Source organism: Cetorhinus maximus, chromosome 14 (assembly GCF_964194155.1).
Source record: "Cetorhinus maximus chromosome 14, sCetMax3.hap1.1, whole genome shotgun sequence".
Lineage (NCBI taxonomy): Eukaryota > Metazoa > Chordata > Chondrichthyes > Lamniformes > Cetorhinidae > Cetorhinus > Cetorhinus maximus.
The window spans coordinates 20,261,070-20,288,523 of record NC_135892.1 but is presented as its reverse complement, the minus strand read 5'-3'; the positions used below and the strand labels follow the sequence as shown (position 1 = coordinate 20,288,523).

Below are 27,454 nucleotides of genomic sequence, written 5' to 3'. Positions count from 1 at the left end.
CTTTTAAAGTTTCACAGCTGCATCTCTATGATATGACCCTGATCACAGAGCTCAAGCGAGCTACTCTCGACCAGGCAGGAGTCAAGACATTCTCAGAGGCTATGTGAAGATTTATGATGTCCTCACTGCATGTCATCATCATCCTCCTGGAATCGAATGGCTATTAGGGCCTTCACTGCACCAAAAGTATCAGGAGCATTATCACGAAGGGCATGTGCATTGCCATAAGCCAGACTGGAGTCAAATGTTCACAAATGCAATGTGAAGATCTATGGTGTCTCCTCAATGCATGTCATCATCATCCTCCACAAATCTAGCAGTTATGAGAGCCTTCCAAGTGCGCTTGCCTCGTCTGGCCAGTGTGAGGGCCTCATTGCCATCGTCGTCGCCTTCGAGGACCTCCTCACCCTCATCACCATTGATGTCCTCCTCATTGGAGGATACCTCCAGCTCCCCCATCTCCTCCTCAGGCAGCTGCTCTCCCCATTGCAGTGCCAGGTCATAAAGGGCGCAGCAGGTGACGACGATGCACGACACAATCTATGGACTGTATTGCAGGGCTCCACCAGACCGGTCCAGGCACCGGAACCTCATTTTCAGCATCCCGATGGTTTGCTCCACCAAGTTGCAACTTGCAGCATGAGCCTTGTTACACCTTCGCTCTGCTGCAGTCTGAGGCCGCTGCGCAGGTGTCATCAGCCACGGCCTCTGCGGGTAGCCCTTGTCCCTGAGGAGACATGCCTGCAGCTTCTGTGGACCCTGGAAGATGTCAGGGATCTGAGACCAACTGAGAATGTAGGAGTCATGGACACTCCCTGAAAACCATGCGCAGACCTGCAGGAGGTGTTTGTGGTGGTCACACACCAGCTGCACATTCAGTGAATGGAAGCCCTTGCAGTTGACATAGTTGACCCCTTGTTGCGATGGAGATCTGAGCGCCACATGAGTGCAGTCGATCGCACCCTGCACCCATGGGAAACCCGAGATCTGGGCAAAACCCAGTGCTCTTGCATCCTGGCTCTCTTGGTCCAGGGCAAAATGCACAAAGTTGTGTGTCCTTGCGAAGATAACATCCATGACCTCATGGATGCATTTATGGGTGGAGTGTGATATCCCACAGAGGCCACATGTGGAGCCCCAAAAGGAGCCAATGACTTAAAAATTGAGCGCCATGGTCACTTTACGGCCACTGAGTGTGGATGCCCTCCATGTCCCCGTGGTGCCAAATCCTGCATTGGTTGACAGGTGTGAATGACCAGTTCCCTAGACATGTGCAGTCTTTGGCAACACTGGTTGTTGGTCATCTGAAAGGTGGTGTCTGTGGGCCCTGGGTGTCGCTAGGTGCCGACCAACAATGGCTCGCTGTGGCTCTTCTGCAGCATATACCGGAGCCCCATTCTCCTAACCCGCACTGCAAGGCTGCACTATAGCTTGAACTATGGGGGAGACTGGTCCAAACAGGAATGATGGATTGCAAGGGGCTGTGAGCGTCTCTACCAGTGACTGCTCCATGGCCAGCTTTCGCAAGGAGATTGTACAATTGTTCTGCAGTCCACTAAAACACTCATTAGTTTGCAGTCTGTGCCTGAGGGGTGAAAAGCTCTGGAGCAGTTCGTGGCACTTTCATGCCTCTGCGTTGCTTGACTGGGTGGATAAGTTAGAGACCCGACTCCACGAATGTCAATGTGGCTGCAGAGGAATGGTCGCTTTATACAAGGTTTCCCTAATGCGTGGCCACTTCCCTCATCCCCACCTCACACGTGCTTGTGCACTACCTTCAACCACAGGGCAGCCCTTGCCCCCACCCCCAAGTCACCTCAACTGCAGGGCAGCCCTTGCCCCCATGCCTCCAACATGCCTCAGCCTTGAAGTCCAACAAGCGACCCGGGCGAGTGCCGCGCAACGTTACTGTGCACTCACCTCCGAGTTCCTCTCAAAGTGCTACCCACCAAGTGCACGCCTTATATGTGCTGTTGTGATTGCACGCCAACATGGGCGATGATGGGGTGGGGGAGATGATTCTGGAGGGCTGGCCTTATAGTGATATGCAGTTGTATTACAATGCGGTTCCCGACATCTGATGGCGGGAAATGGGGCCCGCCATCGATGGGCTGAGCATGTGGTCTCAAACCGGTTTCACAATGTTGTGAAACCGGTTTGTGGCCTTCTCGCCATATTCTCCGCTCACGCCACCAAGCACGCCCAACGCCAGCGGGCACGGAAAATTCCGTCCATTGCACAAATATTTTGTGTCTGTCTTTTCACAGCAGAAGGCACAAGTTGCATACCAGAAATAGAGAGTGAGCTGGTGCTAAAAAAAGTGAGAAAATTAATATCAGCAGAGAAAAAGATACTGGAGAAACTCAAAGGACACAAATCCAACAAATCCCCAGGGCCTGATGGCCTACATCCTAGGGCTAAAAGAGATAACTGCAAAGATAACGGATGCAATGGCTTTCCAGCGGATTCAAAGTTAGCAAACGTAACACTGCTACTCAAGAAAGGAGGGGGAGAGAAACAGGGAACCACAGGCCAGTTAGCCTGACATCAACCATCAGGAAAGTGCAGGAATCTATTATTAAGGAAGTCTTAAAATACATTTTAAAAAGCAAAGTATGATTGGAACAAGTCAATATGGGCATTACGAAAGAGAAATCCTATTTTACAATTTTATTAGCGTATTTGAACGTGTAACTAGTAGGGTTGATAAAGGTAAATCGGTAGATTTGGCATACTTGGATTTCCAAAAGGCATTTGATAAGGTGTCACATGAAAGGTTAATAGGCAAGATAAGGGCTCATGGACTAGGGGATGATATATTAGCCTGGATAGATTGGTTAATGGACAAGAAGCAGAGAGTAGGGTTAAGTGGGACATTTTTAAGTTGCCAAGCTGTGAGCGGAGTGCCGCAACGATCAGTGTTGGGACCTCAGCTATTTACAATCTATATTAATGGCTTGGACAAATGGGCAGAGGGTAATCTAAAATTTCTGATGATACAAAGCTAGGTGAGAATGCAAGCTGTGAGGAGGACAAAGAAGCTGCAAAGAGATGTTGAGAGGTTAAGTAAATAGACAAAAAGGTGGCAATTGGAGTGTAATGTGAGGAAGTGTGAGGTTATTCACTTTGGTCTTAAGAATAGAAAAGCAGAACATTTTTTAAAAGGCGTGTATCTTGTAAATGTTGAATTTTCAGAGAGATGTAGGTATGCTCGTCCAAGGAACGCAAAGTTAGCATGCACATCAGGCAAGCAATTAGGAAAGCATATGGCATGTTGGCCTTTATTGCAAGGGGATTGAAGTACAAGGATAAATGCTTTTTCCGACAATTGTATGGGCCTTTGGTGAGACCATGCCCAGAACACTGTGTGCAGTTTTGGTCTCCATATTTGAGGAAGGATATACCTCCATGAGAGGCAGTGCCTGGGATGAGAGGGTTGTCCTATGATGAGAGGCTGAGTAAATTGTGCATTATATAGTCTGCAGTTTAGAAGAATGAAGGTGATCTCATTAAAATATTCAAGATCATGAATTAATAGGGTAGACACTGGGAGGTTGTTTCCCATGGCTGGGGAATCTAGAACAAAGGTGCACAGTATCAGGATAAGGGGCCGATCATTCATGACTGAGATGAGGAGAAATTTCTTCACTCAAAGAGTTCTCTACCCCAAAATGTTGTGGAAGCTCCATGATTGAATATATTTAAGACTTGGATGGACAAATTTTTGGTCTCTCAGGGAATCAAGGGATATAGGGAGCAGGTGGGAAAATAGAATTAAGATAAGCTATGGTCATGTTGAATGGTGGAGCAGACTCGATGGGCTGTATGGTCTACTTCTGCTCCTCTTTCTTATGTTCTTATCATGTATTTCTATTCCTTTCTCCCTCTTGTACTTACCTAGCATCCCCTTAAATTCATAGATACTATTCATAAAATCATAGAATAGTGCAGCACTGGGCCGAGACCATTCAGTCCATCAGGCTGGCCCTTTCAAAGAGCAATCCAGTTAGACCCACTTGCCTCCTTTTTCCCCATAGCCCTGCATTCTTTTCTACTTCAAGTCATAATCCAGTTCCCTTTAGAAGCCCCCTGTTGAATCTGTATCCCCTATCCCATTAGGCAGTGCATTCCAAATCCTAACCACTCATTGCACAAGAAAGTTTTACCTCAAGACACCTCTGGTTCTTTAGCAAATCGCCATAAATATGTTTTATTCGCCTCAAATTATTCCTCGTAGTAGCGGGGGTTCCAAATTATCGCCACTCTCTAGATAAAGAAATTCTCCCTGAATTCCCCTACTGGATTTATTTGTGACAGTCTTATATTTATCGCCCCCTTAGTTTTGTTCTCACACCTTGTGATCACAGTCATCACTTTGTCCTGTTGCAGTGACGGCTGGGCGGACCGTGAGGAAGTGATTGAAGCCTACGAGCAAGAGGCGGTGGGAGGCATCACCATCAAGCTGCAGTCCGCTGAGGTCACCTGGTTCGATGACTACTACCTGAAGCTGAAGCTGGACAGCAACATCCGCAACCCCTGGTTCCCCGAGTTCTGGCAGCACCGCTTCCAGTGCCATTTGGCAGGGCATCCTCATGAGAACCAAGCTTTTAAAAGGCTCTGCACAGGTAAATGAAAGACTCGCACCTGCCTCTTGACACCGCTCGACATTTACTCCTCAGAATGTAAAGCCGCTCTTGGGGGCGAAAGGGATCAAAGGGTATGGGGAGAAAGCAGGAGCAGGCTATTGAGTTGGATGATCATCCACCGAATGGCCTACTCCTGCTCCTAGTTTCTATGTTTCTATGAATCAAAACACAAATTAAACAATATGGCAGATTGGGAATTTATGGTTCGATATCTCACTGTTCCCCAATCTGCGAGTACAGAACACAATACAAAATGTCACACTCCCAGCCAGCTATTTTCCACCTGTTAACTTTAATGGATTAAAAGAATGGGGAACGGTTCCTCTAATTTTTTTTGTTGTCTTTGGTTCTCTACTTCAGTTGTAACCGTCCTCCAAAAATAAAAGAGCCCATGACTCCCATGAGGAAGTCGAGTTTCCCACTCTTGGCACAAGCAGGAAATCGCCCCCTAAAAACCTGCTGGTCAGGTGGGCAGGTCAACTTGCTGCTGAAATGCATTTGCACAATTACAAATATAAAATCTCCAATGACCGAACACAATCAGGCAGTGTAATAGAACATATTTTATCCCCCATTTAAAAAGTATATTTTCATGTATTTGAGTGGTAACATGGTGTAAATGTCATTAACACGGCTGAATAGGGTTATGTCACCAAATTTAAGCACTTTCAGTAAATGTCCAGCTTTAAAACCTGATTTAAAATCGCTGAAAATGACTTTAAAAACCTACACTGAGCTAATTAATAGTTTCGTTGGTGTGAATTGGTCAGCTTCACAGTTAATTAAGTATTTTTTTTGATATGAAAAGTCTTTTGAAACATGCCAACTCATCTCTGTGTGCCCAAGAAAGTGAGTGCAGTTTGGAGAGGCTTCCCCAAACCAGCACAACTGGTGAAATCACACAATTTCAATCAGGGGGTGTGGTCACCTTTAGGGCAGGGCTTGATATGGGCAAATGGAATCTCGAACCTGCATGTAAGATTGTGAAAAACATAAATGTCAGTGATTTTGGCCTTAACTCACTTGTGTTTGAAATCCCCCAATCTTTCGTGTCGGTTCAGCCTTTTTCGCCCAGATTGAGCTGATATTTCTCACGGAAGCTCGAACCCAAGGAATTGTCAGCCCGACAAATGACATGGTCCTCGTTCCAAAAATGTCACTAAATGTCATCTCAGATCTGGTCAAGTCTTCCAAACCGGAAGAGACCAAAGCAGTCCAACATTATGGGTTATGTGCCTGTTGTAAGGTGCGACAGTTTCCAAACACCTTGTTGACTGTGTTACTGGCCGCGACAATGATTTGGTTCCACCCCGGAGCTAACCTCCTGAGTAATAAATTTCCTCATGGAAGCTGAAAATTCCAGTACTCTGGGATAATTCGACTCTAATCCTTGAAGAATCAGCCCTTCAAGTATAGCTGACATCTGGTTTCATGCTGGAGCATGGCCTTTCATTCTTAGTCTCTTGAAAGTGGTAAGAGTTTGACTGTATTTTTTTATTGAAATGTCCGTAAAGGAGCCACCAAGAACATAAGAGTATTTATTTTATCTTGTCTGTACATGTGTAGGGAAGGTGGGGAATGAAGTGCACGTGGAAGACAGGGGGTGGAAAATTTGTGCTGGATGGAGGGAAGTGTGTGAGTCAACTGGGGGGCAGGGGGTGTGTATGTGTGAGGTGGAGAGAAGGGTCCATGTATGAGCTGGAGGGATGTAGGTGTTGATGGAGGACAGTTTGTGTGAGGCGGAGAGAAATGAGTGTGTAAAAGTTGTAGAAATATTAGGTGGAGGGAAATGGGTATGTGAGAATGTGTGTATGAGGCGGTGGGAAGTTGTGTGTGTGTGTGTCTGTGTGTGTGTCTGTTGGGCAGGCTAAGTTGCCTGTCAGTGGGACTTCTGCCCCTCACTGGGATTGGCCAGCAGCTCCAAGAGCTCATTTGTGGGCATTGCCGGAACTGCAACCAGTCCCAAGAAGGAGGCCCAATGGATCCCAGATTGAGGTAAGTCTGGGGAATTGGGCAGGGAGGGTTCAGCCAGTTTAGGTGCAGTGGGGTGGGGTGGTGGGTTTTGGTGAGCAGGCAACTAGGAAGAAAGTGGGGGTAGTATCTTCGGGGGGGCTGCCCCCCCTCCCCCCCCCCATGATGCGCATAGGGCACCCCTGAAAGATAATATCCCCTTCCTTCCCGCCCCTTTAAAAAGCTTTCCACTGTGTTATGGTGTGGGCAGTGTATTATTGGGGTCAGTTGGTTTGTTAACAAGCTCAATTGACCCTTGGACTATTTATTTAAATATGGCAGACGGGCTGCCGATTGCGGTGCCTACCGTGTTATGGTGGTGAGTATGGGGGTGGGCAGGAAGGTGGTGGGGTTGGCACCCACCTTATTTTACATTTTCTCCCCCCTGTTGGAAAGACACTTGGCGGGGGCATATAAAATCCAGCCCCGTGTATCTGAAAGTCTGTGGGTGAGGTTCAGTGAAGAATATTTGTGAGAAAGCATACGTGAGGTGGAAATACGATGTGTGTGTGTGTGTTGGGAAAAGGGAGATGTCCGTGTTGTTGGATGGAAATAAGTGTGTGTTTGAGAATGTAATTTGATGTTATTTCGGCCAATGCTAATAAGAATCACCTATTTAAAAGACAGAATTTAGTACACAACTTTGGTCCAAATTGCTGATGACCGTAACTCGAACATGCCTGGAAGTGTTAAACCAGCAACCTGCAGGTTTAGCTCTCAAATGCTGATTGGTCACAATTTCCACCGAGCAGTGTGTGGGGGCTCCTGGCACCCTTTCCACTGAAGGCACAGAGAGTACTGGCTGGCACACAGTGGTAAGGTGCAGAATGGCTCAGGTTCTCAGATGTTACACTGCAGGTCCTGGTGGAGAAGGTCCAGAGGAGGACGTCCGAAGGAGGAGGGGTTGTTTGTGCCTGGAGAGGGGAAGGATGTAGTCACCTCGCCCTCCTTACTCTCCTGTTACACTCACTTATAGCAGCTGGCACTTCTCTGCCTGGCATCATATCCTGCTCCCATTCCTCAACCAGACCAAGGGGACCCCGAGCAAGATGTTGCTGACCAAACAGTCTTTGTCCTGGCTGCGTATAGAAAGTGGAGTAGCAAAGCAAAACTCTTTTTAGGTGAAGTCCTCAGAGAAATTCCAGAATAAGTGTTGCCTGAGTCTGGTGAAGCCTTGATAAAGTGTTCCAGAAAGCTTCCCAATTGTTTCAGAGGTCCCCTCCATAACTCCAAGGGCAATGATAATGAATTGGTGAATATCCCTTTAAGTAGCACATGAAATTAACATCAACACGTGTGTGTGATTTTCCATGCCCGCTGGTGTCAGGTGTGCTCAGCGCCGTGAGTGGCCGATATGGCGACAAGGCCAGAAATCGCTTTCACAACGTTGCAAAACCAGTTTGCTATCGTCTGCCCAGCCCGTTCCCCGCCATTGGACACCTGGAACCTCATTCTAAGACATCTGCAGATCATTGCAAGGCCAGCCCACCGGAGGCCCCGCTGGATTGTCCGCCCATGTTGGCGTAATTGCACACTGATAAGTGTGACGTGCATAAGTCTGGACTTACCGCCAGGGCCTTGCTCACATCATGGAAATCCGAGGAGCAGAAGATGCAGGAGCCCGACAGCAACGGACACTGGAGGAACATCCATGGCACGCTGGGTAGATTCTCATGGACATGGCTCTGCGAAGCAGCTCACGGAAGTTGGAAAGTCACCACTGAGGGTCTGCTTACAACGGATGATGGTTGAAGGGGTGGGAGAGGAAGGTCTAGGATTGACTGGGAGAGAAGAGGTGTCGGGGGATGGGATTGGGAGTTGGGAGGGAGGGAATGAAGGTGTCAGGGTGGGGTGAAGTTGGGGTGGGTATTTAAGGTGTCGGGGGGAGGTTGGGAGGTGAGAGAGTATGGGGGGAGAAGTGGGTAATAGGAGAGAAGAGGGCAACTGGGGAGGTAGGTGTAAGGAAGGTGGAAGGTCTAAAGGAAGGAGTTTGGATGGGGGAAGGGGTACAGAGAGGGGAGGGAGTCCAGGAGGAGGAAGGTGTGTGGAGAGGGGAGGGAGTAAGGCTGGAGGAAGAAGTAAGGTTGGAGCAAAGAGTTGGGAAGGAGAAAGGACTAAGAGCAGAGGAAGAATAAGGGTTTCTGAAGGAGTCAGGAAGGGGGCAGGACTAAGCAAGGTGGAGTCCGGGGGTAGGGGTCCAGAGAAGAGATGTTCAAGTGAATGTGCAATGGAGGGCTCTGAGTCCATGACTGCCTCCTGGGGAGCAAACTGAGGGTGGTCATGGTACGAGGGAATGGTGAGAATGGCTGAGGGCAGAGTGAGATGGTGAGGTGGGAGGGTGAGGGTTCGATGGTAGAGGTAGAAGGCACGGTGAGGGTGGTTGGTGGGGACTCAGAGGCAGACACGGGCCCTGGGGGTGGCCAGGAGGAGGTTGGGAAGCTGAATGTGGATGGAGGCAGGATTTTTGGGAAGGAAGGGAACGTGCACGTTCACCTGGTCATCCCTCAAGGTAAAGAGTTGTGGCTGGTAGGTCACAGAGGGGAGGTGGAAGGTGATGCCAGGGGGGTTAACAGTGATGGGGGAAAGGAAATGAAAGAAGCATTGGGGGAGGGGAAAAGACAGGGGAGCACACAAGAAACCGAATCAAAACCATACTGTCTAAATGGAAAGTGAAACGAGAGTCGTGGTGGGCGAGATCAGGTGCTGCATGGGAGTGTGATCATTGGGTGGGTGGAGATGCAGGTCAGCTCAGATGGACACTGAAAGCCAAATCCCAGCAGGCAGTATTCAAAATGCTCAGGACATTGAGGTGAGTATAATACGTGAAGGATCTGCATGGATGAGAGAGTGCTCTGAAAGGCCCTGCCACACACACACACTTCTCCCTCCAGAATGACTTGTTGGCCAGTTGCTCCCTCTGAGGTGACAGAGGATGAGGTTGAGGGGCTCACAGGCAAAGGGGACTTGGAGGGAGAGGACAGCCTCTGAGATTCCTGGGTGAATGACGCAGGGGTGTTCGCCTGCCACTGCTCCCCACTTCGGGTACCCAGGGGCCCCAGCCTGACTCCTTAAGGGGAAGGAGCACTTGAAGGGATGTCGCCCCATTTCCCTCTCATGTTGCCATTGCAGGAACCCACCCATGGCTCCCACAATGGAGCAGGCGGATACACTCCTCTGACTCACGTGCCACTCTGTTGAAGGCTTCCAACAGCTCTGCGTGATGTTCCCACGCCTTCTGCTGACTCTCCAGGATGACTTGGAAGGCCAAATCTAGAGGCTCATCATCTGACTCAGACCTCACAGATGCCTCTTCCCCAGCAGTCCTCTGAGTGCCGGGGAGCTTGGCTGAACCTGCTTCCTCCTGCTGCAGACACGTGTCCATGTGGTGACCACCAGATTGTGAATCCAAGCCTGCTCTAGATCTAGGTCCCACTGAGGTGTGTGTCTCTGTGCTGGTGGACGGTGTGGGTAAGCGCTGAGACGGGTCTTCCAGCTCTTCAATGCTTATTTCCAGCTCTTCAATGGAGTCCTCTTGGGTGGAGATGAGGACCTGGATGGAGCTGAGGGACTGGCTGGCTGAGGGGGTCGATTGTTTGGCAGAACTCCCTGTGAACCAAAGTAGAGATAATTAGTGCCTGTCAGCAGAGTCAAAAGCAGGAGAGGGAGCATTTACATTTGCATTGCAAGAGGGATGATGTGGTGCAGGATCCTCACAAGGGTGTTCACCACCGTCCTCACCATCACCACAGGCCCGGTCCACATCCTCACCAGTCAGTGCAATGGCACCTTCCTCAAAGTGGGCTAAGATGGGCCACTCGACCCCTGGTCTGGGACCTCTCCCTGCTAATGTGAGCAGGCTTCTCCTGCATGAAAACAGGGGAAGAGAGTGTGAGCAGGGCACATGGCACTGCGTGGAATGTTTGTGTGGTGAGCGGAGACATGGAGGGGATGAGGACATGAGCTCCAGAGGATATGAGCCTGATGGAGATGTGAGGGTGTGTGTGAGAGTTAGTGGCGTTGTCCCTTGAGTTGCGAGATCCCTGTGGGTGTGTGATGGGTTTGTGGGTGTGTAAGTTGAGAGTAATGAGTAGAATGACTTACCCTAGTGGAACGGATGAGACCATTCATCCTGTAGTGGCACTGGGTGGCTGTCCTCTTTTGCAGGGCATTGGCACTGACCACCGCTGCCACCACCTCCCATGTTGGATTGGTGATGCTGCTGCCCCTCCTGCTGCCAGAGCCGGGGGGTAGAGGACGTTATGGCGGGCCTCAACTGCGTTCAAAAGGCATTCGAGGGACTGAAGTGGAAGTGGGGGAGCTGCAGTGTTTTTGCCTTTTGGGGACACCCTGTCTTCCGTGCAGCAGTGCAGGGCTGGGAGCATTTTATATGTGGTGCCCAGTCTGATGAAGCAGCAAGGTGATGGCATTGTGGGTGAATGAGACCCCGCCTGCCATGGTAACAGCGTGTTTCCTGGGAATGCATAATTAATGCGGCGGGTTTGGGACGATACAGCGTGGGAAGCTGCCATTGTGGCCAGCGGGTAAAATGTAATTTTTCCCTCCTGCAACTCCATTTAGAGCAAATCTGGGATGATTCTGCCCTGTCTATATACATGTGAGAGTGATGCACTGAAGTGTGGTTGTGTGAGGCGAAGGAAAATATATGTGTGAGTGTACATGTTAGGATCCCAAGTGTATGTGTGAGACAGTGAGGATGCGCGAGGAATTTTTTTGTCAGAGATGGGTAGCAGGAGTCGGGAAATTTCCCACCAGCCTCGAGTGAAAATGCCTGGGGAGGGTGCAGACAAGGGAAAACATTGCTTGATGACAGATTTTTTTCCTTCGATCTATTCTGTCAATGGCTCCATGTTTATTTACACAAGATAAAGAGATGCCATAGTTATTGTTTCTGCCAATGATACTGTAAAGGTCTGATTGATTGACACTTATATAAGGTTGTGGTAACAGTAGATTTTTAAGAAAGCTGTGAATGGCTGGTTTTCTAAGCTTTTCCATGCATGCCATTGTTACTATAGGGTTCATTGGTTCAGTACAGAGTTTACACTGAGTGATGGGCATGAAAGTGCTATGAGTTGGCATGGAATGTGTAATAGGCATTGGGGGTTGAGTGGAAGGTGCATGAGTTGGCATGGCCTGTATGAGGAGCCATTGGCAGTGGGTGGAGGGGCATGGGTTGGCATGAAGGATATGAGGGGCCATTGCAATTGGTGGGGGGACATGGCTTGCATGGAGTGTATGGGGGCCATGGGTAAGTCCTTTTGAAGTTATCTTTCAAAAGGTTCTCCCATTCAGACTATGGTTCATGAATCCTCTGAGAGTCTGTGAACCATGAGTTATCCAGAAGCTGGCCTGACTCCACGAAAACTTCTAGGTGTGCCAGGAGATTCCTACCCCTGCAGTGGAACTGGCCAGGTCTGAAGTTCAGCATACAGCTTGCTGTCCCAATCCTTCTCCCGCGCTGGTGAAAATTGGGGCCGCTGGGAATGGGGGTGGGAATCCAAGAATTGGGTCACATCCGCCATTTTTTTTAAAGGTCTGTGGAGTCTCCCTGACTCCCTGAAAATCCAGCTATCCAGCCCAGTGTGTGTGCTGGATGGAGAGGTGTGTGAGTAGAAGTTAATGTGCGTCTGTGAGACTAACTGTGTGAGGCAGAGGGATGTGTTTCTGTGGGGTGATATGTAAATGTGACACTGTCCATGTGAAGTTTGTGTGTGTACGTGTGTGTGTGTGTACATGTGTGTGAGTGACCTGGAGGTGAGTTCTGTGCAGAGTGGGGCAGTCCAACAGTCAAATGCCTGGCAGAATGTAACTGCAGGGCTCCTTTAAGTGCAGCTCCTGCCCCCATCTCCCTGATTGACAGGCTGGAGGCCTTTAGAGCAGGAAGCCAGCTTCACAAGGCTGAAGTATACAAGAGCATGTAGGTGTACTGGGGGAGTGAGGGAGTGCATGATGTGTTTGGTGGTAGGAGGTTTTGTGAGATGGAGGAAGGTGAATATGTGAGCTGATATTTATGTATATGTTCAATGGAAGAAAGCGTGTTGTGAGAAGGGTGTTGGAAAATAAGCAGCTCACTTGTCACTCTCATGCCAATGGTTGCACTCAGATGTAATATTTTGGGGCTGGGAGACAGAGGCAGCTTTGGGGACGGTTTGAAATATTCAGATGCTGAAGAAAGGGTGACTAACCGTTCCATATTTATGGGATTGTCCCGTGATTTCATCTTTTGTCCCATGTCCCATTCTTTGGCTTCCCAGGAGACCATTTGCCGCGTATTTCTCAGGCAGCGACTGGGAGACTGCTGGGGAGTCTCCGCTTACCGCTGCCCTTGTGTGTTTGATTTTCGCATTATGCACCTGCGCATGCGCTGCCATCAGCCCACTCGGCCACGGGGATGAGAGAAGAAGGAGAGACTTTAATCTGAAAAAAACATTTAATAAAACATCAAAAAAACTTTTTCTCCCTAAGTCCCATCACAAATCAACATGCAAAATATCATCCTCCTGTCTGCTCTTTGCTCTGCACAACCACAGATCCTGCCCCCTCTGGGAACCTTACAGCTTATCCTTACCCCACTCCATGGAGCCTGGTCTGGGAGATTCCCTCATCCCCACTCCCCAGCCCCAGCTCCGTCACCTCACCCCCAAACCAATCCCATAGAACCACAGAAAATTTACCTGCAGAAAGAGGCCATTCAGCCCATCGTGCCTGCACCAGCCAAAAAGAGAAAAAAGAAACTAGCCGCTCATTTTAATCCCACTTTCCAGCACCTGGTCCATAGCCTTGCAGGTTACAGCACTTCAGATGCAGATCCAGGCACCTTTTTAAATGAGTTGAGCGTTTCAGCCTCAACCACTAATTTAGGCAGTGAATTCCAGATGCCCACCACCCTCTAGATGAAAAATGTCTTCTCTAATCCTTCTACCAATCACCTTAAATCTATGCCTCCTGGTAATTGACCCCTCAGCTAGGGGAAACAGGTCTTTCCTGTCTACCCTATGCACGCCCCTCATAATTTTGTACACCTTAATTAGGTCACCCCTTAGCTTACTCTGTTCTAAGGAAAACAGCCCTGGCCTATCCAATCTCTCCTCATAGCTGCAGTTTTCAAGTCCTGGCAGCATTCTTGTAAATCTCCTCTAAACTTTTTCCAGGGCAATTATGTCCTTCCTGTAATGTGGTGACCAGAACCGTACACAAAATTCCAGCTGTGGCCTAACCGGCAGTTTATACATTTCCATCAGTACATTCCTGCTCTTGTATTTAATACCTCATCCAATAAAGGAAAGCTTTCCATATGCTTCCTTTATCACTTTATCCACCTGTCCTGCCACCTTCAGGGGCCTGTGGACATGCACTCCAAGGTTTCTTACTTCCTTTAACCCTCTCAATAACTTTTTTATATTGCGTATTCCCCAGCTTTGTTTGCCTCCCCAAAAGCATTACTTCACTTTTCCAGATTGAATTCCATTTGCCACTGCCCACATCCTCTGCATCAATGCACAAGTTACCATGTACATCTCTGACAGGCCCTGCCTTTTCCTTAGTTATTTTCTTGCTCTTAATGTACTAATAAAATATCTTAGGATTTTCTTTGATTTTACCTGCCAACATTTTTTCATATCCTCTCTTTGCTTTCCTAATTTCCATTTTTACTTCACCCCTGTACTTTCTATACCCCTCTAGGCTTTCTAATATTAAGTCTTTTGCAACTGTCTTTTTCTGCTTTATCTTGGCCTGAATGCTTCTGGATAACCAGGGTGCTCTAGATTTGGCAGTACCACCATTTTTCTTTGTGGGGACAAGTCTACACTGTGCCTGTGGAATCTCGCATTTGAATGCCTCCTACTGATTTGACACAGTTTTTCCTTCTAAAAGCTGTATCCAGTCCACTCTTGCCAGCTCACCTCTCAGCTTGGTAAAATTTGTCTTCCCCCAATTTAGGACTTTTACTCCTGTTCTATCTTTGTCCTTTTCTATAATGATGCTAAATCTAACTGTATTATGGTCACTATCTCCAAAATGGTCCCCACTGCTACTTCATCCACTTGCCCAGCTTCATTTCCTAAGACTAAATCTAGAATTGCGTCCCTCTCATTGGGCTTGTTACATGCTGGCTAAATAGGCTCTCTTGAATGCAGTTCAAGAATTTTGCATCCTCTGTGCCCTTATCCTCTCCCCGAGCCCCTCTTTTCCCAGCCCCAGCCCCTCTTCCCCCAGCCCCAGCCCCTCGGCCTCAAACCCACCTCAGTCTCATTGGAGAGCCCAGGCCAGCCTCAAACCTGCCCCACTTACCATTACTTACTGGGCTCAGATAGCTTTTCAACAAATCCACCCTTCGTCTTCCTGCTTTCGTCCGACTGCAGTCAGCCTCTTGGCTGCGTGATGCCACTGGCTCCGACCACCGAACACGCTCCCAGTCCCAGACCCTGCCTCTGCCTCTGAGCCAGAAACTTCAGGTTCAGGTCCCACTCTGGGACTTGATGGCCATGGAGGTGCATTCATAATATGGCTAAACAAATTGATTATCAACCTGCAAATCCTTCCAGTACACCTGCAACAGACAGTAACAGACAGGAGAGTCTTCTGGGCAGCCATGCTTTCTGTAATGGCGCCCCTGAAGTATAGCCTCTGGTGACAGGCTGGTGACCTATTCCAGGAAAAAGCAGCTACAGAAGCACATGTGCATTGTCTGCCTCATGCATTGCTAGATACAGGAAGCTTCTAAGTCTAGCACCAATGTGTGTAATGACCAAAATCAGGATAAATAATCAGTGTGAATCTGAGGTCTGCCTGATGCATGTAGCTCCATATTAAACCAGATAATCCGTCAGGGAGTTTGCAAGTTTTTGTCATTGAAGTGTCATTCGGACTCGAAACGTTAACTTTGCTCTTCTCCGCCGATGCTGCCAGACCTGCTGAGTTTTCCCAGGTATTTTTGTTTTTGTTTTGGATTTCCAGCATCCGCAATTTTTTGCTTTTATGCAAGTTTTTGTTTTCTGAATCTCTCATGTCGAGCCATGTATATAGCGCATGATGTATGTCATTGCCATCTTGTTACACAAGGTAGGATTGCACAGTTGTGTGACATTTGTTCAGATGTTTTTCTGGGTAATCACATTGGTTGTCAGTGTAAAATGAACATTCGTTTAGGTGCCGGCCTGGTACTTTGTTGGTTCAAAGCCAGTTTATGCAAAAATAGAGCTCTTTGTATCAGAAGTATTGTGAACTGTGGGGAAAATAGTGATAAACTTCAAGGGCACATTGACAGGCTGATGGAATGAGTGGTTCAAGTTCCACCCCAGAGGCTTGAGCACCAAAACCTAGGCAGACCCCCTGTGGTAGTGAGGGAGTGCTGCACTGTCAAACAACATCCATTGTTAAATGGTGCCTTGTGCATAGAACTTAATTCTTGGTGGATTATTATCAAGGAGCCCCTGCTCTCACCAGCCACCCACACCACTCTCACTAGCAACCACCCCCCACTCCCCTGGTGTCCCCCCACCTCCACTGCTCTCACCAGTACTCCTCTTCTCCCAGCACCCCTCCTCCACCACTTTCACCAGTACCTCCCCCCGTCACCCTCCCCCCCCCCAGCTCACTCCACCCAATTTCAATCAACTCCCCACCCCTGGTCCCACAGTCGAAGTGTCCCTTATTTTATTTCCTGAGTTGGCCATGCAGGCTGAGGAAGCTACCCTGTTGGCAGATTCCTGGCACCTTTCTGACTGCCAACATTTTCATAATTAATTACCAATGATAACTGTCCGTCCTCTTTTAGAAATGATACAAAATGGAGAACAATTGAATTATCCAATTTATTTCAGCTAATGACGTTCTCTCGCATGAATCATCTCACTCATTTTCATCTGCTGTCCATGTTTGGTTCCCTCTCATTATGGTAAATGACACAGCCATTAAAGGGCTTTTCCCCTAGGCTTGGCTATGAATTGTCCCCTTGCCTGTGTGTGTAACTTCATCTCACTGAGAGACACCTCCTCAATGCATTTTCATGAATGTGTTCTCATCTCCATTGGAGTTGGCTTAGATGCTTTGGTGTTATAGGCCCTTGCAAATCTGAACCTTCTCATTCCTCAATAACTTACAAAACCCCCCTCCCCACCCCATTCCCATTCCCACCCCCCTCTGACCCCAGACAAGGATTAGTTGGGGAAAAAAAGCTGAATAAAAATCTGCCTCAACAAAACTTGCCCAATTCCTTTTAACCATCATATCCATTTTATTGCTCATACTTGTAGTTATTAGCTAACACTCACACAATTAACCTTTGCCAATTTCTTTGCTTATTGCCCACACTAGATCAGATAAAACTTGGTAAAACAATAGCAATTAGAGAAGATCAAGTGATCTCCTGTGACATTGAAAACTGGGGAAGTCTAAACCAAGTGACACAGTATTAGGGGATATAACAGGGGCAACAGGTGAATGACTTTGAATGTCTCATCCAGGCTTTTGTGAGCTGCAGATGAGATTATTTCAGTGCTGTCCCAGCTAGCCTCCCACTATCCATAAACTTGAGTTTATTGAAATCTCTGCTGCCAATGTTTCGTTCATTCATCATCTCTGTGCTTGCTAAATGACATTGTTTCCTCATCCAGAAACACTTTGATTTTAAAATTCTTGTGTTTGAATCCTTCCACGACTCCTCCCCTCCCTATCCCTGTAACCTGCTCCAACGTTATAACCCTACAAGGTCGCTATGCTCCTCCAATTCTGGCCTCTTGTCCATCCCCGATTGTCGTCTCTCCACCACTGGCGGTTGTGCCTTCAGCTACCTGGACCCTAGCTCTGGGAATTCCCTCCTGAAACCTCTCGGCCTCTCTACCTCTCCTTCCTCCTTTAAGTCGTTTTGACCAAGCCTATGTTCGCCAGTCCTAAGATCTCCTCAAGTGACTCGACTCAAATTTTGTTTAAAAGTGCTCCTGTGAAGTACCTTGGATGATTTACTAAGTTAAAGGCACTAGATAAAAGAAAGTTGTTGTTGCCTCTTCCCCACCCCTTTCTCCCATCCCTTCCCCACCTCTTCCCCTTTCTATTACCTTCTCCAATTTCTACCACCCACTATTCTATACCTTTCCTTTTGAACAACTTGCCCATCCCTTTCACTTTGCTTCTCTGTCACACATCTCGACCTCAAACCACCATCCATCAATCACCAATCCTGATTGCTCCCCCACGGTTGGATGGAGAAAGGCCAGAGGTCCCTCTGTCCTAAAGGAATTCCTCTCTATCCCCACTACCCCTCCCTTTCAAACAGTTTCCCTCAAAGAGGCTGTGTTGACTTTCAAAACTGAACCTATTCTCGTAAAGAGAAATCAAATTACAATGATGAAAGGCACCATCTGTTTTCCTCGGTCTCATCCCTAATTTTATTTCTCTGTTTCATGGGTCTAAACAGTTAGAAATTAGTTCTGCTAACTCAACAAAATATAAGCAAGATAATTAGTTGGCTTCAAAACTAAAGTGGTGTTTTCTTTTTTGAAAATTGAACAAGCAATAGCATGAAGAAAAACACTCATTGCGATGCAAGATGTTAAGTCCAGAGTGGATATTAAAGAAAGATCCTAGTAGGGTCTGTGGAGCCATTTACAACACAGAATCCTCTGAGCAGTTTCTCGCTCATCTCTTCTGAATTACGATCCATTATATCCATAATCATGTCCTCAAAAAAATGCACTAATTGGACCGCAGATCTTGAAACCAACAGAAAATGAAAAATAAATTGGGCGGATTGAGCCACAAGGTTGGGCTTGAATACAGTGTTAGTCTCAATGATCTGCCTCAAAGTTGCCTTTGAGTTCTGTCGCTGAATGGAGACAGGTAGAAAGGTCCAAAAGACATTGGACTCGGATATAACATTTGGCTTGATGCATCTGCCCCAAATGATGGGACTAACCAGAGCAGAGAGGAGGGCAGAACAATGGCTTATGGTCAGATATACTGAAAGCATGCTGGCACCAAACATGCCAGGGCTTTATTTAAATGTTCTTATCCATTTAAATTAAGCACAGCATGATTCCCCTTCTGGTTAAGACGGAATTGCACTGTGCTTTCTGTTCATCCAGCTAGAGAAGGCCTTAGGGAAGATCAGTGTGCCATTAAGCTCTTAAAGGAACAAGGGTTTTGTCGTTACTTTCAATATTAGCATTAGTTTTGGGGGTTTTTTCTTAGTTGTGTGAAATTTTTTAACCCTTTTTTTGTTCTGTGATATTGTTCACTGCCTTCAAGTGTGGCTCCCACACAGGGGAGCAAGGAATCGCTAAATTCTGCATTTGGTTGGCATTGCTGAGTAAAAGTGGAGCATCTCATCATTTTGCTAAATGTGGGTAATGAGCTCAAGAATAATTTGAGTCCATACAATTGTTTTTTTGATCAGAACCTGGAAAAGAGATTAGGTTTATCTTTCCTCATTGCGGCTTTAAAATGTAGATTATTCAACAACATGGGTAACTTTTTATGCAAATTAAAACATTATTAACTTATTAAACAGTATTAAAATATTATTTTTAAGCTCTATATAAGCAAAACATAGACGAGCTGTGATATTCTCACTTTCTCAGTAAGCCAGCCTGGTTCTCTGAAGTAAAGCATAAAAGCTGCAAAATGGAGTAGCACAACGCCTCTTTCTAGTAGCGCTGCAGAAGCCTGCTGCACGTTTCCATGTGCGCAATACGCTGCTGGTCACATCCTACACAGCCCACGTGACATTACTGATTGAGAACGGCGCACATGAGTGCACCCTCTGCATGCACCCAAAGAGCTTGAATTGGAAACTATTGAAACCTCAGTCAGTCAAACAGGCCAGGATACCACATTTAATGAACGCATGTGCAGGCAGCATCTCTGGTAAACACTCCTGAAACAACAGGTATTATGAAACAAGATGGGTCCCATTCTAGAGCTATCTAAAGGGCCACTCAAAAAGTTGCAGATGAAGTGTTTTAGGCTTAGTTTTACTCAGGAAAAGTTTGTAGATGCGCTACATTGAGTTATGAGAACAATTTGGAGATATTTGCTGCAAACAGTAATGGGTTGAGGGCGGGGGTGGTGGTGGGGGAGACTGGCTGGCGTACTTGTTGCAGTACCCCTTGGTCTACTATAGAACCAGTACATTGAGAGGGAGGAAGGCTCACCACCACTCCAACGTGGCCATGAGTCAGGAGCATTGCCCGAGGGGGCTAGGCTTCACTAAGGATTGTGCCAGCTCCTTCACACAAACCTGGAGCCTCAAAGCAGGGTGAGGGCAGCCCTCTGGGTAGTTTTGACTGTAACCATTGCCCTAACATTCTCTGACAGTGGATCCTTCCAGACAGGAGCAGACAGCACCATTAACACATTACACTTCGCTGTCCATAAACAGGTCACCTGCAGCAGAACTCATCCGTAACCTCACCATCCAGGGAGTTCTCACACAAGCTGACCTATCCCCCTTGCCTGGCTACAGACCACTCATTCCTGGTGGCTCACCATTAGCTGATGCCAACCCTACACTTGCCTCCAAAGCTCAAGGAATGCCAGTCTCTGAGCTGGCAGCTGCGAGCGTAAGGTCAAGTGACTATGCCTCCTCTTCACTCTTGTGGAGTTGCTCTTCCTCTCCCTCGTGGATTTCAGGAGGCTGAGCAGGGGTCAGTTGTTGACTATATCTGGAAGCACAAAGATGTAAGGAGAGGACTGGGGTGAGGAAAGGGGCAGTGAGGATGAAAGCAGGACAGTCGCACCATTTGCAGTTTCTATTTCATGGTATCTTTTAGGATTGAGGGAGGAGTGAATGGAGAAGGCACATAAGGCAATAACTCACTATCACCATCAATGGCCTTGGTAGCTCTGTGCCACTTGCTTTGTGACATTGGACCATCTCCTCAAGGACACCAAAGGGATGCAGCCATGGTGGTCCTCGGCTGATACTCTGGCTTTATCATCTGTTGTGGGCCACCTTCTCCTGCAAAGGAGAACAGAACATCAGTGACTGCATGTCACTGTGTGGGTGGGGTGTGCCTACCATAGCGAAATAGCTGTAGGTTTACAGAGGCATGGGGAGGCCTGTGTGAGGTTGGCATGATCGGATATTGTGTGTGGGTCAGGTGTAGTTTAGGATGTTAGGGGTAAGTCCTGAGTGTTGGGGCATGCTGCTGGGTGAGTGATGGGGTGTGATATATTGAGCAATGTGAGTAGTGGATGGCACCATGGATCCAAGATGCGGTGTACAGACGTTTCACTCACTTTGACCGCCTGACTGAGGTCATTTAAGCTATTTTCCGCTCTGCTGCCATATCCTCAGGGTGGCTCTCTGGGCATTAACCTAGCCACCTGGTCCCATTCCCTTTTGAGGATCTGCCTTGAGGGCTTCCTGCCCCCCCAGCAGAAACATGGCATTTCCTCTGGCCCCCACTTGTGTCATTGGTGCCTCCAGGGTGGCTTCACTGGAGTGGAGAAGAGTCCTTTCTCTGACAGGCCGTGGCAACTTCCTTCGGTTTGAGTCTTCCAAAGTGATTACCCATCACCTTTCATTCCATCAGTGCAGCTTCTCTTTATAGGGAATAAAAACAGAAAATACTGGAAATACTCAGCAGACCGTGCAGCATCTGTGGAGATAGATACAGACTTAACATTTCAGGTCAATGACCTTTCACCAGTTCTGATGAAAGGTCATTGACCTGAAACATTGGGCGGAATCTTCTGCTCTCACTGGTGGCGAGCTGGGAGGCGGGGAGGGCACTTACTTAGGTGGGATGGCGGCACACCTGACCCCTGCCACCTTTCCACCTCCCAACAGAGTTAAGTTCTGGGCGGGAAGGCTCATGGTCGATCTTCCCACTCCACTGCCAATTAAGGCCCTTAAATGGCCAATTAAGGACCACCTAAGGGCTTCACCTCGCCACTGTTGGGATTAACCCAACTGCAAACAAGCCTCTCACCTTGCGACTGCACGACAGGTTACCTGTGCATTGTGCAGGCTGCTTGTCATGGCGGGGAGGGTCCCTTGATCCAAGGCAATCCATGCCCGATTGAGGGACTGGACATCGGGAAGGGGGCAGGGCCCACCGAAAGCCACCCTTCGCCCTAGTTTCTGAACCCCCTGCCCCCTCTCTCCGTGACAACCCCACACCCCCCCAACCCTGTGCAATTCTGGAACTCTGGTGGCTGTCCTTCCTGCAGCAGCCACAGATCTTCAGCAACGCTGCTGAGCTCAATAGTGGCTGGTATCTGATTGGCCAGCAGCTCTGGCTAGGTGGGACTTCCACCCCCAGGGTCGCGATTCCAGGGGTAGGCCTGCCGGTGGCCATGGCACTGTCTGACTGGCACACGGTTTGGTGGGCCTTCTGGAAAAGAGGCAGCGTTGGGTCTCTCGCCGGTTCCCCAGTCGGCAGGCAGGACCCGTGACGCCTCAGTGAGATTCCGCCCATTTCTCTCTCCGCAGCAGCTGCCAGGCCTGCTGAGCATTTCCAGCACTTTCTGTTTTCATGTCGGATTCCCGGCATCCGCAGTATATTGTTTTTACTTTTATAGGGACTGTGCCTTTATAAATTGAAGGCTGCCTGTTCTCTTTCACAATATTAATTGGCCCCCTGCTGTGCACAGAGACTGCCGGCAGCTCCTTAGAGAGAGGAGTGCAGCTCAGGATCACACTGCAACCATGGAAATGAGGAGGCTACACCAAATGTACACGCTGCCCACCTTGTTCGCAACTGGCACAGGCAGGTGCCCCCGCCCCCAAAAATCTCAGTACACCAATTTCTTGCCCAAAACTTTATGTCAATTCTTCGGTGAAACCTGACCTCAAAAAAATCTGTGTTGCTGAGGTTTCCTTTGAGGCTTTGGTTCAGTTTCTGCCTTTCTTTAAAAATAAAACCTGTGGGTTTGATTCACGTGTCATATGCCCAGTATATACTCATCTGTCATCGTTTTCCGTAATTTGGAATGTACACAGGCAGTCCCTTGCCAATAGAAAACCTTTTAGGCTCACAGGATTCAGAGGCCTATAAATTTGGAGGAACGCCATCATCAGTTTCAGCCACAAGCCTTGGACGGTGGAGAGCATGCAGTATTCCCCTCTGCCAATTTGGGGCCTTAGTTGGCAGTGTAGCATCTGAAAAATGGTTACTACATTCCCAAATTCCTAACCCACAACGTCTGCAACTTAGAAGTAACCTTAATGGGGAAAAACGAAAGCTGGACATTTAATTGTGGCTTTTGACTTGCAGCCTGAAGAACTATGGTTTAATTGGTTAACCACCACAAACAATGAAACTCTGACAGACTTAGAATCTTTAGAAGATTGAGAGGTGATCTTATTGAAACATATAAGATCCTGAGGCGACTTCACAGGGTGGATGCTAAAAGGATGTTTCCCCTCGTGGGAGAGACTAGAACCAGGGGACACAGTTTAAAAATAAGGGGCCTCCCATTTAAGATGGAGATGAGAAGAAATTTTTTCTCTCACACAGTCGTGAATCTTTGGAACTCTCTTCCCCAGAGAGCGGTGGAGGCGGGGTCAATGAATATTTTTAAAGCAGGGCTAGATAGATCCTTGACTAACGAGGGAGTCAAAGGTTATTGGGGGAAGGGGGGAGGCAGAATATGGAGTTGAGGCCACAGATCAGCCATGATCTTATCGAATGGCGGAATAGGCTCGAATGGCCTACTCATGTTCCTAATTCATATTTTCATATGACCTGAGGCTCTGTTTAATTAACAGTTTGACTTTACAGACTTATAGTGACAAAGATCCACTTTGGTAAGCCTAGCACACTCTACATTTCAAGGTATGTACTTCTGTCATTATGCTAATTGATCTTTTGTGGCAATGCTCACGCTAAGTCAGATGACACTCGGTTTTATAAAGTAAAAGCATAGAACAGTCTTTTCATATTGATAACTATTGCAGGCTAATTACATTTGATGAGGGGAGGTTTAGATTGTCATTATCTATAATATTTACACTAGTTAGACTTTGCAGCTTTAAGGGAATAGGCTGCTCAAAACACAAGGCCACTCGCGCAGCAGAATATTACATTGTGCATTGTAAGACAGCACATTCCACGAGCAATGTCATGGGAGACCTGCTAGAGGCATAACCGTAAAATTAGAGCTAGGTTGCTCAGGGATGGTGTTAGGAATCACTTCTTCACACAAAGTGAGGCGGAAACCTGGAACGCCCTCTCCAAAATTGCTCTTAAGCAGTGTTTTGTTTTATGGAGTGCACACGTGATTTGTTCAAGTGCATGACCCACTTTAATTTTTTTTTTGTACAGCCTTCCACATGTAACCTGAAGGGACTGACTTGAGGCTGCCTGTCTGCTGTTGGGCCAATATTGCTGTTGAGGCGAGGTCAATTGAAAAATTTCAAAACTTGGATTAATAGATTTTTGTTGAGAAAGGGTGTTAGGGGTTACAGAGCCAAGCCAGATGGAGTTGAGATACAGATGGTCGAACTGAATTATAAAAAGGGTTCCAGGAGCTGAATGGCCTATACCTCTTACTCATTCCCAGTAAAATTCAATAACTCTGCCAATGTAAGCAAAATAGCAAATAAAACCTTGGATCATAGCTTGGAAATTGCCGTTCATGTGTTAACTGTAGCAAACATAAAAACTTGTCTGTCATGCATTCAGTTTGACTTTGGAGGACAGTGTAAGAAAGCCAATATCAATTCAGCTGCCTTTTACACAGCTCTCCCCGTTTCCATTGGCTTCAAAGTCAACATTACCTCATACTTCGGTTTTCAGACTGTCGTGATCATGTAGGCCAGCCTGTGAGAAATGAGCAGTGTAAATTCCTTTAAATGCCAAGTTACCTGGACCACACAGCCAATAGCACTGGCACAAAGTGCGTGCAGGAAGTCAGATATGAATTCACATCACTGGATCTCTGCCCAGCTTTCACAGTGCACAGTGCCTTGGAGGTTCTGCTCAGTCATTGAGGATGCATTCAGCATGCGATCCTGCTGTATACTCTGTTCACCCTTCTGGAAGCTCCACACATTATGAAGCTCTAAAGGAGGGAGATGCTTTTAGTCTAAATGCTCTGAAGCTGAATTTTACCAACCTGCTTTTGGTGCTCTTTTACTGCTTTAATTTTGCTTGTCTCGGAATATGTTCTTAGTTTATTTTACGTTTTTTTTAAAAAATGTAACTTTTCCAGAGCAATGTTGAAATGTTCATGCCCAGGATTTTGAGTTCAGCAGGCTGGTGTGGTCGGCAGGCCCAGGAGAGGCCCCCGATTGCGATTTCACACTGGGCCAAGTGTGAACGGTGCCTCCCCAATGGTCAGGAAAGGGGCAGGCAGGGGCCTGTCAACCTACGGGGCCAACGGCGACCCAGCGGCCGGTTTAAAACCGGCACAGTCAGGCCCTGGAAGGCTGCCGGCGACAAAGACATCTTCGGTGTTGTCAGCAGGAGAGTAAAAATTATGGATACTCAGGCACCAGGTGGGAGGGAAGGTCGGGTGGGCACTCGCACCCCCCCCCCCCCCCCCCCCCCCAACCTCCTCCACCCCCCCAGCAGTTTTCCAATGAGTGCCTCGCGGTCCTCCTGGAGGAGGTGGCTGCCAGGAGGTACACCCTTGTCCCCAGGGAAGGAAGGAGGAGGCCACCGCACCTAACGAAAGAAGCTTGGGAGGAGGTGGCAGCGCTGGTCAGCAGCCATGACGTGGTGCGGCGTACCTGGGCCCATTGCTGTCAGAGGTGCTGACCTGCTGTACTCAGGAAGGGTGAGTGTCATGTTGGCATGGATCAGTGTGTTGAAGTGCTAAGGTGTGGCCGTCCCCCTGTGGACCTCAGAGATTTTAGCGTCTGAGTGCCAACTGTCAATGACGCTGGAGCTGGCCAAGAGGGTGAGCCCTGGCTGCTTGGACTTGGACTGAGTGCCTTGTGGCTCGAGGGCCACGACTGGGATGTACCCTGCAAGGTGCTCCTCAAGTGAGGTTGGCCAGGCCTCAATGGTGCTGCAGGTAGAGAGTGGACTAATCAATGCTCCTCTGTCCTTTCAGGAGAAGATAGCCCATAAAAATATTGAAAGGTCGCAGACCAGCACGGGCCCCGCTAACCTCCTAACCTTAACCAGATACGAGCAGGACGTCTTGGAGCTGGAGAGGCACCACGCATCTCAGTTAACCGGCCACGGAGAGGCTGGGGTGTCAGACGAAGTTAAGAGTGCAGTGCACTGAGATGAGAGTTTTGGATGGTGCAAACATTCTTGTGTAGTCGCATCATTGATGGGAGCCTCAAAATTGGAGTCCCCATGGATCATTGAAAGACAATGGCACCATGATGCAGATCTCCATTGTCTCACCAGGGTGCCTGGCAGGCACTGTGACAGTGTGGTGATTTTAACTAATGACATGTCCTTGTTATCTCTTAGGTTTGCCACCACGCACCCAATCGCAGGACCCTGAAGACTCATCCCTGATGCCAGAGGACCACCAGGCTCCAGATGTACCTACGTCATACCCTGTCTCTGAACCAGGCACCAGTGCAGATACCAGCACCTCAGTGAGCGGTAGATCTTCGGCTAGAATGTCGGTGCACAGTGGTGAGAGCACTTCACACTCACTTAAGGCGCAGGTGGAGGCAGAGAGTGCCCAGGCGCCAGCAGTCGGAGGACTGCTGGGGACCAGGACGATGCTGAGTCAAAAGCAGATGGTGAGCCTCTGGAGTCGTCCATTAGGCAGCAAATGCTGGATGTCCAGCGAGATGTTCGGGAGGAATTGGCGGAGATCCATGAGTGTCTGCATGCCATGGCCTCTGTTGTGGAGGAGTCCATGTGGAGCATGAGCACTGCCTTCTGCATTGAGAGGGTGGTGACTCTCATGGAGAGGCAGCTCCAGGAACAGAATCAGGGGCTCCTGGGGTTGCTCTCGGACCTGCAAGCCTTCACACAGGCATTGACCTCTGGTGGTCAGTGTCCGTGTGTGAGATGGACGAGGCACCCAGTATGCCAGCTAGGTGCCCGTCCATAAATGGTGAGCAGGGAGGTCCAGAGCGACCTCACGTTGGCGCACATGAGGCTGCCTGTCATCTCTGCGGGCTCCTCTCAGGGCACTCTGGATGATGGCAGCAGCTCCTCTGCTCCTCTACCTGTGACCATGATTTTAAAGTGGCCTACCATTCCAGGAAATCTGTCTTTACCAGACAGAAGGACAAATCTGTTAAAGGGACGCCCATTCAAGAAATTCAAGACTTTGACAACCAGGGAAACATCCTCCTAGGAGAAGTAAAGGAAAATAAAAACCAGCATTGGAGTACTGACATTGATATAAATGGGCATCTGACCGAATTTAAGCTAGCCACAAGAGCTGGTGTCTCAGAGTTTCATGGCCGGGTAAAGTGACGCTGCAACTGCCCTTTATTCAACTCCAAGGGTCGTTCACTTCTCTTTAGGGATAGACGAAGGGAAGCAGGAACGGAATGTATCAAGAATGATGGTGGCCACCCGCAAAATAAGATTCAAGGCCTTAATTTGCTCTTTAAGAAAAGAGTGCAAGAGAATGAAGCCACCACAGAGGCAGATGATCTGAGAAGCGAAGAGATTAGCGAGACTCTTTGACTCCACTGCCAATGATCGTGAAGCCTTTGTTGTCACTTCTGAGAATTACCCTTTTGTTCAAGAAGGTAATAAAGAGGTGAATTTGTCTGCTTATTCCACTGAGCCCACCGATGACATGCATCAACAATTGCAATGATGTCATGTTTGATCCCATGATGAGCCACCAACCACATATCTATGCCATCACTAAGATCACCTATTTCCATTTTTGTATTC

The 27,454-nt window shown here is 48.1% G+C and overlaps 1 protein-coding gene across 1 annotated transcript in view; it reads left to right on the top strand.

The window, feature by feature from the left end:
- Positions 1–27,454, top strand: part of LOC144689499 (metabotropic glutamate receptor 1-like) — a 296,148-nt gene that overhangs the window by 184,041 nt on the left and 84,653 nt on the right. Inside the window, exon 3 of the mRNA XM_078556634.1 lies at positions 4,390–4,625. Coding sequence (XP_078412760.1) covers positions 4,390–4,625 — 236 coding nt within the window. The remainder of the gene's footprint in view (positions 1–4,389; positions 4,626–27,454) is intronic.